The 14,599-nt window shown below is 38.1% G+C and overlaps 1 protein-coding gene across 2 annotated transcripts in view; it reads right to left on the minus strand.

Annotated features, from left to right (window-relative positions):
• The window catches only part of MAN2A1 (mannosidase alpha class 2A member 1), a 167,627-nt gene that overhangs the window by 132,141 nt on the left and 20,887 nt on the right, over positions 1-14,599 (minus strand). For both annotated transcript variants that reach the window (XM_058725288.1, XM_058725294.1), the window contains exons 2-3: positions 10,000-10,257; positions 7,498-7,642 (exon numbers count right to left, since the gene is read on the minus strand). In XM_058725288.1, the coding sequence (XP_058581271.1) occupies positions 7,498-7,642; positions 10,000-10,257 (403 nt within the window). The remainder of the gene's footprint in view (positions 1-7,497; positions 7,643-9,999; positions 10,258-14,599) is intronic.

Genomic DNA, 14,599 nt, shown 5'->3' on the forward strand with positions numbered 1-14,599 from the left:
CCTGTGTCAATCTCAGGGAGAAGGCAGCCAGGTGTGGCTATATCGGAGCTTACATGGTGGAGGTACAGTGAGAAACACAAACAGAAGTGGGGGCAGACCACTGAAAATCTTCTGAGCCATTCTTGTTTCTTAGTGAAGGAAGTTAACGTCTTCTGTGCTTTCAAAAATGACTACTGTGAGCGTAAAGGATATACTTCAGTGTACAAGACAAACAGGAAATGAGGCCACTGCACAAGTTCTGCTAGAAAATGGTTCTGGAAATAGAAATAAGAGGCCAATGAGGCAAAATGAAGAGCATATGTTAGCTGACTGAAGCTTCCAAGAAAGAGTAGAAAGAGTCAAAGGTGAAGCTGAGGTTTTCCAAAGACCTAAACCTGCTGAATCCTACAAATGCTTCTGAACTCAAGTTTCCAGAATAACCTCACCTTTTTTCCAGGTGATTCAGTGTCATCTAACAGATTTCAAAGCATATCAGCTTCACTTCCACTAAGGTGTTTGAGATACAGCACTTTTTGAGCCAGTGTAAGATGCTGTCACTGGTAATTCTATCCCACACCACAGGAACCATCTGCATCACTGTTAGGAGAGCTGGAGTTTTGTTCATCCTGCAGCTGTAATATGCACAATGTCCAATTGTGATCCTTTACTCTATTGCTTTTCTAAATGTCCTTTAAAAGACCTGTGTACCTTGATATGTGACACCTGCAATTATGAGATCAACCTCCACAATAATTTCTAAATCTGTGCTAAAGTTACTTCCCTCCTTTGTTAAGGATTCCATCCATGAGCATCATCAATTCACACGGAGCAGGACACTTCAGGCCTACTAAGTCTTTCCCAAACAGAGCATAGTGGTTTGAAATAATGAGACCGGTCTATAATATGAGAGACATCCTTAGAAGTAAAAGTAACAGTGACTTCCTTCGAGGAGTTACTCCTAGTGTACATGAGGTTATTTAGCCTTATGAGCAGGCAAATACTGGGCATATAATCAAAGTTTCTAAAAGAAACCATTTAAAAGCTGGAAAATACTGCTTCCAAATTACTTTCTAACTGTAAAATATGTAGCAATGAGGAAAACCACTCACCATCTCATGGACTCAAGTAGTATTTAAGGACAGAGACATCCATTTCAGTAAAGACAGACCAGAAGGAAAAAAAAAAAAAAAAAAAAATGATGAGGAACAGTGTGGTGAGGTGTCTACTCTTCCAAGATAGTTCATAAAATGTTTTTTATCATTAAAAATACTAAAGTAGATGACATTGGCTTGGAAACACTTAAAAGACCTTCCTCCTGGAAGCTTTGCCTGTGGGTTTCAGAAGTATTACCTTCAAGAGACAGTATTAAGTAATGGTTGTAAGTCCTAATTCCAGAGCCAGACGGCTTGGGTTAAAGCCCAGCCCTGACATGAACACATTCCCTGGACTCTCTTCTGCCTTAGTTTTCTTATTTGTGAAATGAGGGTAATAACAGGACTTTTGTCATGAAGTTGCTAAGAGCAGTAATGGATTTAATACATGTAAAGTACCTAGAATAGTGCCTGAAACATAGTAAAGTCCCATAAGTATTAGCAATCATTTATATAACTGGTGCAGTAGTGAGCTCTGAAGCATCAGACTCAAAAGACAGACAAAAGTAACCAAAATAGGAGAATGGGGACATGTGTGACAATCACCTGCATCTCTAGGTAATACCTGATACATGTGCTCCTAAAGAATGCAGTCCAGTTAGAGCCCCAATGGACTTTTCCCCTCTAAAACACAACCTCAATATACCAACTCTAGAGATCTCTTAAAAAGATAATTCTAAAGAGCCATGTAAATATTTAACTCATAATGCCAACATTTTCTTAATTAAGATTACCAGATAAAATACAGGATGTCAAGTTAAATTTGAATTTCAGATAAATAATGAATAAATGTTTACTATAAGTGAATCCCATATGAGATCTGCAAGACATATATACTAAAAAAAACTATCCACTGTTTACTGGAAATGTAAACATTTTTTAAGCCAAATCTGGCAATGCTATTAACAACCCAAAGTTCAGATAAATGTGCTGAATTAGCTGATGCCCATAAAGCAAGAAAATCATTTGAACTAAGTAACATATCTTGAGAGGCAGCACAGTAAATGGAAAGAGCACAGACCTCAGAATCAGGCAAATCTGAGCTTTAATTGCCATCCTGTGCCAATGTCTAACTGATGGATCTTGAACAAATTAGTGCACCTGCTTAGTCTCACTGTCCTCACCTGGTAAATGATGTGTGATTTACTGGTGTTGAGGGTTGCAGAATGTATTACACAAACTAATGTAAGATACACAATGAATACCAGTTCTCACTCCGTTCTTCCTCATACTATCTTAGCTCCAGAAATTCAAATTTCCCACCACAGTAGCCAAAACCAAAGAATTCACTTCATCTCTCAATCACTAACCAGAACAAAGGACTCCCCAAACTGTCCACAAACCAACCTCCCCTCTCCTCACCATCTCCTTCTATTCGGCAGGTTCCTTTGGAAGCCAGAGTTCCAAGTCCCCCCTGCTTTCGCCCACCCGGGCATTACCCAACTGTGGGGGGACCACAGCTCTTCTCTTATGACTGTTCTTAATAATATTTTGTTAAGTATATTTGTTAAGAATAACAGAGAAGGGCGCCTGGGTGGCGCAGTCGGTTAAGCGTCCGACTTCAGCCAGGTCACGATCTCGCGGTCCGTGAGTTCGAGCCCCGCGTCAGGCTCTGGGCTGATGGCTCGGAGCCTGGAGCCTGTTTCCGATTCTGTGTCTCCCTCTCTCTCTGCCCCTCCCCCGTTCATGCTTTGTCTCTCTCTGTCCCAAAAATAAATAAAAAACGTTGAAAAAAAAAATTAAAAAAAAAAAAAAAAGAATAACAGAGAAGCTTTAAAAATAACATTACACAGTGATTTCCCCATGTTTTGTTCTTTTGCTTTTTAAGAATAATAGCACATAAACTCATTTCAAATTATAATACAGTACTAAATGCAAAATTCTGTATTTCAATTTGCCACAAAAGAAAGTCAAAAAATTCTACTCACTCATTTGAATCAATAAAAACTCTGTAAAAGAACTGCAAATGCACAAAAGAAAATTATTTTCCAGTGTGACTCTTGTACCTAGGTCTCCCTTCTATTTGGAGTCAGACCACATGGGGGATTATTTTCTAATGTTCATTTTACAAATTGCTTAACTAACAATATGCTGTCCAACTTTCCATTTAGTACACCTTATCTTCTCTCTACACACTGCGATTCCTTTGAAGGAAAATTAACTAAACATTTCAGCAGTTTAAGTAGTGGGAAGCAAAGAATTAAGATTGTAGATACAAAGGTGCTGTAATTGTGTTTTAATCAGCTTATTAAATATAACATGAACATGTATCAATCAACTAACATTTAATTTCATGGTCTGTGATTCAAAACTTTTTAAAAGCGTAACAGGGCAAAGTTATCAGCACTAACTTAACAATTCCCTTCCAATTTTGTTTTAACTCATGTAAACCATATAAAATATATGACAACTGTTACATGTCCTCATGGGCTGGAAGAAGACATAATTAGAAATTTATTAAAATATAAACATAATTTGAAATTTATCTGTCTTATGAGATATCAGAACATGGTCCAAAAAAGAAAAATATCTACATATATAAAAACACAACAACATAATTCTTTTTCTTTAACATAATTCTTAAAGTTAGGGAAAATATAGGAATCTTTTAAAAATCTATTTCAGTACTTCTATCCCCAGCAGACAAAACTCCACCAATGAAACAAACTACCGAGCTAAAGTTTTAAATTGTTGCTGTAGAAAATGCAAACAAGTCTCTATAAATCTCATTTAGAAAGTAAACCGCCTAATTGCACATTCATTTAGGCATATTCCACAAAGATTTCCTGCTACAGAGTCACATTTGGACTTGGAATGTTTGTGCACATACTTCTCTCTATTCCTCAACTGAAAGTGTGGTTCTTCATGATCTGAATGATTTGGCTTGTCACAGAACAATTTAGTTTACCTAAATTCTACTTTTGTTAAGGAGTGGTGAAATTTTTTTATTTTTTTTTAATCTTTTTTTTGAGAGAGAGAGAGAGAGACAGAGAGAGAGAGAGAGAGACAGAGAGAGAGAGACGGAATGCAAGCAGGGGAGGAACAGAGAGAGAGGGAGACACAGAATCCAAAGCGGGCTCCAGGCTCTGAGCTGTCAGCACAAAGCCCAACGAGGGGCTCAAACTCATGAACCGTGAGATCGTGACCTGGGCTGAAGTCGGACACTTAACCAATTGAGCCACCCAGGCACCCTGGCGCGGTGAACATTATTTAAAAAGTCAGTGGGTTCTATTCTCTAGCATTTTGCTTTATAGTTAAAAAAAAAAAAAAAAAATCGCTGTAGTTTTAAAAGGTCTGTGTCTGACCATTATTTTTTCCTCAAGTGGAGGAGAGCCTGAGGGTAAGGGTCATTAACATCTTTTACTAAGACAAAAAGATTCAATTGTGGTTGCTAAGATACCAAAAGACAGATTCTTCTATTGCAGTCAGGACCAGTTCTTAGGGATGTCTCCCCACAGAACAACACAGGAACCACACCGGGCACTGCTCACCGCACTGCTGAGGCAAACAAACAGAATCTAAAAGGCGCAAGCAATCCCTGCCCTTGAAGAGCTTAATATCATCTGGTGTTTGTATTTAAAATTACAAAGCATATTTTAAATATTTTTTTTTAAGGAATAAAAATAAGACAACAGGAAGAAGGGAAGGAGGGAAGATAAAACCACATGTCAAGGTCAAATGCTTCATCTGAAGCTGCAGAGTCAGATGCCCTGGCTCATTTAGCTTATTTAACTGAATGAGTCAGTACTATGTGCTGCTTACTATTCTGGGAGTTAGTGACCTGGTGGTTATAACACAAAGTGTGAGCCCTCATGGAGTTTACATTCTAGAGTAGAGATGATGCAGAAGTGCTATAAATGTTTACATCTGTGCCTATGTACAGGTGTGCATCCAAAGTTCAAGAAGCTAAGGAGGCACACAGAGACAGGTGGAGAAGGCCTTATGTATATTTACCGGTTACTGTATGTCAAGTGGCAGGCTAGGCAATGAGGATGACTCTAACAGGAGGCACATGTACTCCGACTCTCGAGTATACTCAGGTGGGAGATCCAGGTAAACTAATAAGGCATTCTTGTGGGGCCACTTCCTGTCCCCGTAAACTTGGTAACATCTTCCTCATGAATAGTGACACTGATCTCCAAGGGTTATTGTGAGCATTAGATGTTAATAAAACATTCAGCAGACTGCCTGATAAACTACAAATTTTATTATTACAGTTAAGTGCGCATGTTATAGAATTACAAGAAATGAGATTGGTGGAAAGTGAGGATGGCAGAAAAGGGGAAAAAGGAAAAAAAAGTCTTTAAAAATCTAAAAAGCAGGAGAAATGGATTCACACGAGGACTCACAAGACATAGCACAAAGTGTATGTATAAACCTAGAAGAAATTGGACACAATGGAATCACATCACACACCCAATTAAGTGACAGGAACAGGGGCACCTGGGTGGCTCAGTCAGTTGAGCATCTGACCCTTGACTTGGGCTCAGGTCATGATCTCACGGTTTGTGGGATGGAACCCCACATTGGGCTCTGTGCTGATGGTGTGGAGCCTACTTGAGACTCTCTCCCCCTCTTCCTGCCCCTCCCCCACTCAGGTGCCCTCTCTCTCTCCCAAAATAAATACATAAAAACTTAAAAACAAATTAAGTGACAAGAACAAAACTGTAGATGGTTGGCAGAGAAAAAAGGAGAGAACAATTTAAATACTACAGTCGCTCTGCCACTGTTTCACTGAATAAGGGAATGTTTCAGAGTGAATGAGATTTATAATTAGATGTGATTTTCATCACCTTTTGTATTTACTTGATAACTAACTCCTGCTTTAAGATGCTACTCCAACCATATGATCTGCATTTTATGATACACAAATGTGCCCCCAGGGACATGGGGGCAAGTATATGGCAGAGCCGGGATGTGGGCCTCATTCTGCCAGGTTCCAGACCCCTGCAGTCTTTCCATGATGCCCAGCCATCGGAACTTGGATTTGAAGGGACAGGCTAAGACGAAGGAGGAAAATGATGCAAACATTTAAGAGGAAAAGTTAATAAGGCTGAAAGGTATTTGTAGGAAAAGGTAAAGTCATTAAGACCAAAGAGAAACCAAGTCAGAAGCTCGTGCAGCAACTGCTCAACACAAATTTCCAGAATAATACTAAGTTCCTCTATTTCATACCTCTCTGCATAATAAACACTGAAGTACTATGGAAATTCAAACATTTCAGCATCCAAACTCTCTCCCTGTGTACCTCACACACCCAAAAAAGCAGCACATGTGCCTGTACCCACCTGTACACACACTTCACCAAATCACACTTCCAGACATAGAGTAACAAGTTCTACTGTCTTAGCAACAGAAAGAAAGGAATACATGCCAATAAACCAGTGGGAAAGAATGTAAGTCGGAGATAAATGAATGTTGGAATAAAGAAAAAACTTCAAAGTACAGGTGAATAATGGTGCCTCTGATAGTAATGATGAAATGGAGAAGCTGAGAAAAGTAACAAATAGAAGCCTAAGTAAGTCCTTCGGAAGAAGTCTTTGGAAGTGCATTCCCCCCCAAAAAAAATTCCTGCAGTGGAATTCATTAAGTATTTCTTCTGTGCCAGTGTACTCACACTCACAAATATATACATCGAATCATATTTTCCCACTGTAATTTTAGCAATTTTCCCTTACCTTGGAGGGAAAAATCTGTGGCACCAATAAGTAACAAAAGTTGTCAAATGAAATAATAACAACGATAACGACAGCAGTTACTTTTGGGCCATGCATCACGCCTTAACATCTCATCCTATGAAGCAGACACTTTATCTTGATTCTATTAGGAAAAAACTTACTTTAATATTAAGTAACTTGCCTAAAGTTGTCTCACACTGATGGGGTTGGGACTCCACACCCACATCTGCCTGACCAAGGCTCTTAACCACTTTACATTTTGCTTCTCCATTTGGAAGATTCAAATGTTCCCATAAACACTCTGCATTTTGTAATGTAGAGTTTATGAACACAAAATAATTCTCTCATGCAATATTTTAGAGAAAAGTAACTAAAATGAACAATCAGCCCCTTAAGTGAGCGCAACTTTTCAACCCCCAAACTAAGACCTTCTTGTCTTATTACTGTTTACAGTAATAAGAAACAGTTTATTACTGTTTCATATTGCAGAAGTCCTATCTGTGAATGGCACACAAACTGATAAAGTAAAAACTCAAAATACAAGACATATAAAAGGAATATGTTGCTGTCACAAGTCAGCAAATAATGTCTCAAAAATGTGAGAAATTAGGTCTACCACCTTCTCATTAAAATACTCTGTGCCTATATGGGCTTAATAACCTGTAGTTTTTTTGAAGTGTAAATTTTACCTGGGTCATTATGGGAATGAGGCACCACAAAGACTTGAAGGGGCTTAGAGTCCCATTCATTAAACACATAGCTAATGTCAAATCCTTGTTTCCAAACTCCACCATCTGGGTTGTCAAAAGGAATCAGACTGTAAACATCCAACATCTAAAAATATAAAAGACACAATAAAGGGGAAAAAAAGTAAATTTAACCGTGTATTACCATTTTTAATTTAAAGTTAATGTTGGAAAATATTTGCTCAAAGCTATTCATTGCTGTACTGTGTGTATGCATTTTACTAGATAAAGCTATTTCTGCAGACATTAACTGAAGAGTTTAAGGCAGAAAACATTTAATTACCATTCAAATTCTTAAAATGCTACCGTGTTACTTAACTATCCTGATAAATAATCCCCGCCCCATCTGCTTCTAATGAAAAATAATTCCATTCAATTCCTTCTTGCCCTGTTCTACTTCTACTACAGTCTAGTAGAAATTAATAGGAACTAAACAGCAAGCAAACAATTTCTGATGAAATGTGATTATGAGCAAATATTTCAGCATTTTCAAATACAATACTGGATAATTACTTTTTACTTTGAGTTGTCTTTATTTTAAAATTAATTTCATATATTTTAAAACCTGTATCAGAATGGAAATGCATCTACAGCTATGCCTTCATTTAGCATATGTTCTGTTTGCCCTTTTTATTCTAAAAATAAAACTACAACTGAGTCAACAAGGCACAATCATTTAAAAATGGAAGAATTTTTAAAATTAAGACTCAGTTTCTTAATGTTCAAATGTCGTCTTAAGCTTCCAATGTAGTAGTCCTGGGTAATAACCTATTTGGACACAAAGGAAAAAATACTGCCCAAAACCCCCCACAAAACCTTAAAACCTTGTATTTTTCCCTGTAATACTCTCTCTAATATTCCCTCTAATACTAAATGGGATAAAGAACACAAGTGACTGTGGTAAGATTTAAATTATGTAAAAAATTATATCCTAATATATAAGTGGGTTACAAAAAATTTAAAGATATCGAACAAATTATATAAAAAGTGAATACAAAGTATTTTAAGATAGTAACATTCTCTCACTTCAGAATTTATGACTTTAATAAATATAACACTCCCAAGGATGAGTCAATAAATCTTTGAAAACCAGCTGGGAAGGAGGATGTGTTAGCAGTCTCTGTTATTCCTTCTGGTCCTTTCTCCGGCCCTGCAGCTCTCCTGATTCCCCACTGCCTTGCTCTGCATGCCTTCCATGGTTGTTCTGCAACAGGGCTGTTTCTGTCCAGCCCAGATTTAATACCCCACCTCCAAAAAAAGTTCTGTGGTTCTCCTTTAAAAGGTACTTATTTAAAACCTAAACAAAGCCAAGAGTCACAAAAATAGATACACTTTTAAAGCACAGAATCCTGATACTGTCTGAACTTGGCTATGCACTAGCTGATAAGATTATAGGCACAAGGCCTAGACAACTCCCATGTCTCCAGCTTACGGACTGGACTGGCCTGTGAGCCACAGCCTCAAGAAAATAACATGTTTTCTGTCCCCAGAAGTTAGTGAAAACATCTACTCTGAAGCAAGGCCAGAGCCAACCCATTTTGTCCAGCTGTAAAATATTCACCCTTCAGGGTCCCATCACCAAGTTCCAGCTTCAGGTCTAAGGTACAGGTTAAACACAACTCTGCTAATTTGCAGAACAGAGCATATGTGACACACCCTAAATTTAAGAAAAGTAGAAGTCCTTTCTTATATCCTGGTTTACAACTCCACTACCCTCCAGAATGCTATCCAAGAGAAGCAGAATGCAAGCCAAATCCATAATTTTAAATTTTCTGATAAAATTAAGTGAAATTAATTTTATTGATATATTTTATTTAACCCAATGTATTCATAATATAATATAATCATATAATCTCAACATATAATCAATATAAAAATGAACAATTTACCTTTGTTTTCGTAAAAAGTCTCAACACTTAGAGCACATCTCACTTCAAACTAGCCACATTTCACATGCTCAGTAGTCACCTGTGGACAGTGGCTTCCATTCTGAACAGCACAGCTCTACAGTATTTCCCTTCCCTCTTTCACAAAGAGATAGTTAGCAAAAGGAATCTAACCCTACACTGTGTGAAAGCTATAGTGTATAACAGAGACATAGTAAGAATACAGCTTTTCTTGTACTCTTTATAGGAAGATGAGAAAATCTCTTTGACCAAATTTAAACCTCTAAACTTCATCTACTAGAGAAAGTCAGACCTAAAAAACATACAAAAAGGCCACAACGCATAAAATAATAAAAAAAAAAAATTGGGGGAAACACAGAATTACAGAATTTTATCACTAAAAAGAACATTAATGATCAGATGAATAATCAAGCCAGTTTACAAAAATACAATCTAAACTCCAGACAGTTTAAGCAACTAAGTTAAAACAGACACCAGATCAAAAAAAGAAAGTAAAAGACAAAGAAGCCCAATGATTATTAATGAATGCATACATTACCTGCACATCTGAATGCCTACTTCCACCTTGTAAAGCGAATGAACAGTCTTCAGGGTCCACTACGAGGGACAGCTGTTTTGACGGCAGAAGAGGTAAGCCAGCACCTTGGCTGAAATTGCCTTGTGAACTTTTTGGACCATCCTCCACAGATTCACTCAAATTGATGACCGAGTCTCTAATATTTGAGATGATCTCATTATTCTCAGCTAGCAAACGCTCCAAATGGTCTATTTTTTCTTGCAACATTGAGAGCTGGCCCTACAATAAAAAAGAAAAAGGCAGCTATAGGAAACTCTAATATAGCTCTGCTGAGGCACACACATTTTTTAAAAAAATTATGTGCCTGCCCAAGAGTGCAGCTACTCACCCTTCACTTTCCACTTCTGTAAGTGGGATCACAAAGAGCATGAATGGCTGGCAGTGTTGAAACACCGACTTACAGCAGAAAATCTCCATGGCTTCAATCTTTGCTTAATCATATTTTAAAATGTGCAACAGAAAGACCAAAAATATTTAGGGATATACTTCCTACTGCCCCAAACCCAGCCCTAAAAGATCTTTGAGTTCTCTATAATACCTAAGAACAACATACTATGTTCAGGTATGAAATTTTAAATTTAAGTATAATTGATTTTAGTCACTTGAAAGGGTCAAAAAGCGTGAACCTGAAAAAAATCATTCCATCATAATTGGCAACCTTGTGGACAATCCTAGGTAAGAAATATCATCTAAAGAAAAATCAGTTAGTCAACTCTTAATTAGCCATATGCATGAAAAAACCTGGAATGCAGGTCCCCCAAGTAATCATACTGTAGGTCATTTGGACTCTCCTACCATACTGTGTGACTTTATGATTTTTTAAGTGATCCTCGCATTAAGAGGCTTGTAGTCCTTACAACATAAACCTTGTTATACAGAATAATATCTCAGCTTATGAGAGCAAGGACAATCTTTGTCTTGTTCACTCCTATCTCTGGAATCTCAAATAAACAGGAGATACTTAAATATTTGTCACATGGCCCTTATATTTCTAGAACTCAACAAGAATTCTTTACACCTACTGTAGCAGGCATAATGCTACACTGGGGAGACAGATATACATAAGATTGGAGTCCTTACCTTAACACAAAGTGACGCTGTAACTAGCAAGAGACTACTCAAAAAGTCCGTGCTAGGGTTTAATAAACATAACTATATACATAGTGAAAAACAACTCTGGACACCCAAAAACAAAAGTTCTATCACCAGTAAATAATAGGAAGACAGAAAGAAGGAGGGAGGGAAAAGGGAAAACACCTAAACGTCCACAGGTAAGGAACTGGTCAAATGGTACATCTATATCATGAAGATGTTCTCAGTCCCTGAAAATACAGAAATATAAATTCTTTAAAAATTAAAATATATGAGAAGGTGTTTTCAGGAGATACAATGGAGAAAAACCACTTTAAAAAGCATGGATAAAAAATAGTAATTTGATACCATCCCTTTTTGAAAAAAAAATACATAATCGAGATGATAAAAACTGATTATGGGTATTTAAATTCTACTTTAGTCTGTTATGAATAGTTGTTGACTGATAGGGAAGCCAGGAGAAAAAAAGGATTCTACTTCCAGGTTAGTGGCCACTTCAACAAGGGGAGAAGAGAGGTCAGCAGACTGGAGTCTTCCAAGGGAAGGCCACTGCAGCAAACTGTGTAAACTGAAAGACGTCTGAAGGGACTAGAGAAAATATTTTGGAATGAGAAAAGAAATAGCCAAAATTAGAAGCAAATCAGCAGCACATTGTCTTGTGGGGAGGAGGGAGGTGGAAGAGCAAAAGACAGTCTCCTTAGACCTGAAAGATGCTCTCCCAGGTCTATTTAGAGGCACGTGACAGAAAAAGCCCATGCATGTCAAAACTGTCACCGCTGGGGTGGTGGGCTATTTCTAAGAGGTAGAACTTTGAAACCTGTTCATCAGCATATATAGAAGGAGGAAGTACAAGGTTTTAGCACAGAACTCACCCTGTAAAACAAGCCCCATTTCCTCTACGGAAAAGCAAGAGAAAGAATATGCACCAGGTCACGACCAGAAATGGCAAAGCAAAGGAAATGTGATGGATCAGTACAACACTAGTTCAGGGCTCAAAGAGAAGCTGGCTGAACCAGTTAGATTCCAGGTCAGCAAACCCATTGAGCACTATCATACTACAAACACTTCTTTATCAGCACATATGGATGGACAGTGGTTCTCAGTAGAAAGGCCAAAGGGAGTCCCCCACCCCCTTGGCATAACCCAAAGTTCACCCAAAGAAGCTAAAAACATTTGAATCAGGTATGCAACAGACTAATCTGTGTATATTTTCATAAAATGACATGCTATCAAAGGCTGTCTGAAATAATAGGAAAACTTTTCTTCACTTATTATCAAAACATCAGAGACTGCAGCTTTTTGAAATCACTGCTGATGAATTCTGTTGAATATTTCCAATACTGAAGATACAAGTCTATGTCAGGGATGCTTGCAATTTCTACCACAGCAGGTAACAACAGTAAATCGAGTTCCTGATTCCAAGCAGAATTAGAACATGTTGGCTTATCTTGCCTCCAGTAAAGCTACCCTCATCCATAAAATAAAACTTTTGTCTAAAATACCACCACCCTAGAGCTTTTAAAGATGCAGCATGTTTTATCGGACACTTACAGTGTATAAATTAATACAGTGTCTGCATTTCTCCAGACCTACCCGCACTTTCAGGAAAAGATAATTTTGGAGCCATGCACAAGGCAAAGCTGCCTAGAGCTCAACAAGCACACACTGAGAAACAAGCACACACATCTGGGAATATTCCTACAATGGCTCTAGCCCCATAACCCATGGATGAGCATATTATTCAAAATAAATATTACAGGAGGTAGATGTTTCATGAAAAATAATCCTGAAGGCGCTAAAGACGACTTCGATCTCATTGTAGTTTTTAAGATACAATTAATGATCAGTACCTGGAATTCTGTACTGAATTAATAAGTCCATGGAGAAAATTGTGGCCTGGGGATATGTCAGCAGAATGGTCTAATGAAAATCATTTTTTTTAAACTATATTATGCAGTGGAATAAAACCTCCCTCCGGACAGCTGAAATTCTTGAAATATACATACCTCGTAAGCAAATTCTTGTACACAAGACAGAAGAAGAGTAGTATGACCTTAAAAGGATGCACTTGTAGTCTGCATTGAAGTAACAGAAATCACAGGTATCGTTTCAATTATGCTGACAAGTCAAAGAATACTGAGAGCAATACTGAAAAAGACAATTTTCTGTAGGGTAAGAAAATCACTTGTGAGAAAAACACTTTGTTCTTTGATTTGCTAATCAGTTCTATAGGGAGGCCCATGGTGTTTTACTGCTGATGAGTGGAGAAGGAGGTCATGCTATTTGATGTACTCTGCTTTTGATGAAAGGGAAAAACTGAATAATAATAAAAAAAAATTTCACTGATATCAATGACTTTTGAGGGAGAAAATTTAGAACCTACTACAAGGCAAAACAGGATCAGTAGCCACTCAGTCCTATGAACAAAATCAATCAATGTGCACCTACAGCCAAATCTGAAAGCTTGTTCCACAATTACTGGCCCCGGGTAAACACTAGCTGCCGGGATCGGCATCACAATGATCACTGAAACTCGGCTGAACCTGTACATCAGCATCTTCCTTCCTGTTACAGTGGAAAAATTGTGTGCCTTCCCCCTCCCCGCTTCAAAGGCCAACACTTGACTGGGGAGCTCCAAACCCATCTCTCTCAACAGCTCAAAGGCTGTACTCTTTTGGTTAAAACTCTCTCAACACTGCTTCATCAAACTCCCTTTTCAAAAGTAACTCATTCTCAGTAGTATAACATGTAACATTAGGTCAAACTATATGAAATTTGCCATTCTCATAAATCAAATATAGTACAGTTCACCAATTTCCTAGGGTTCAACTTAGCATGATATCTTGTCTAAAACACCAAATCAAACTCCAGTGCTTCCCTTAGCCCCACAATCCCCTTCCAGGGCCCCAGCGCCTTCAGAGACATACAGAGGTTATCAACAGTCTGTACTCACTATATACATTCCTTATAAATTCCTATTCTCTCATCTGCCCGCTGTATTCAGCCTGTGCGTACCACTCCACCCAAACTGCCCCTGAACAGGCCCCAAAGACTTCCATGGAGTCAGTCATGATAAGCACACGCTGTGCTCACCTGACTCATCATCTTGAGGAGCATCTAGCACACTAGACCACTTCTTCCTCCTGGCAACGTTTTCTTCACCTACTGTCAGCCCAGCATGCTCTAGGTTTCCTTCTGCCTCTGGTTTCTCAGTCTCCTTCTCTCCCCAGTAACTACATGATGAAGGGCCTTAAGGTTAATTTCTGGGACCTCTGCAGTCTCTATACTATCTTAAACTATCTCATACACTCCATGGTTTAAATTCCATCATTTGTACTGATATCTCATCTACATTTCTATCTCTAACTGAAGCCTCTTCTCTGGAAAACAAACCCATACATCCAAATGACTACTCCGCTCGTCCACTTGGGTTTCAAACTTATGCCCCAAAGAACCCTCCCAAATAAGC

This window comes from Neofelis nebulosa, chromosome 1 (genome assembly GCF_028018385.1).
Source record: "Neofelis nebulosa isolate mNeoNeb1 chromosome 1, mNeoNeb1.pri, whole genome shotgun sequence".
NCBI lineage: Eukaryota > Metazoa > Chordata > Mammalia > Carnivora > Felidae > Neofelis > Neofelis nebulosa.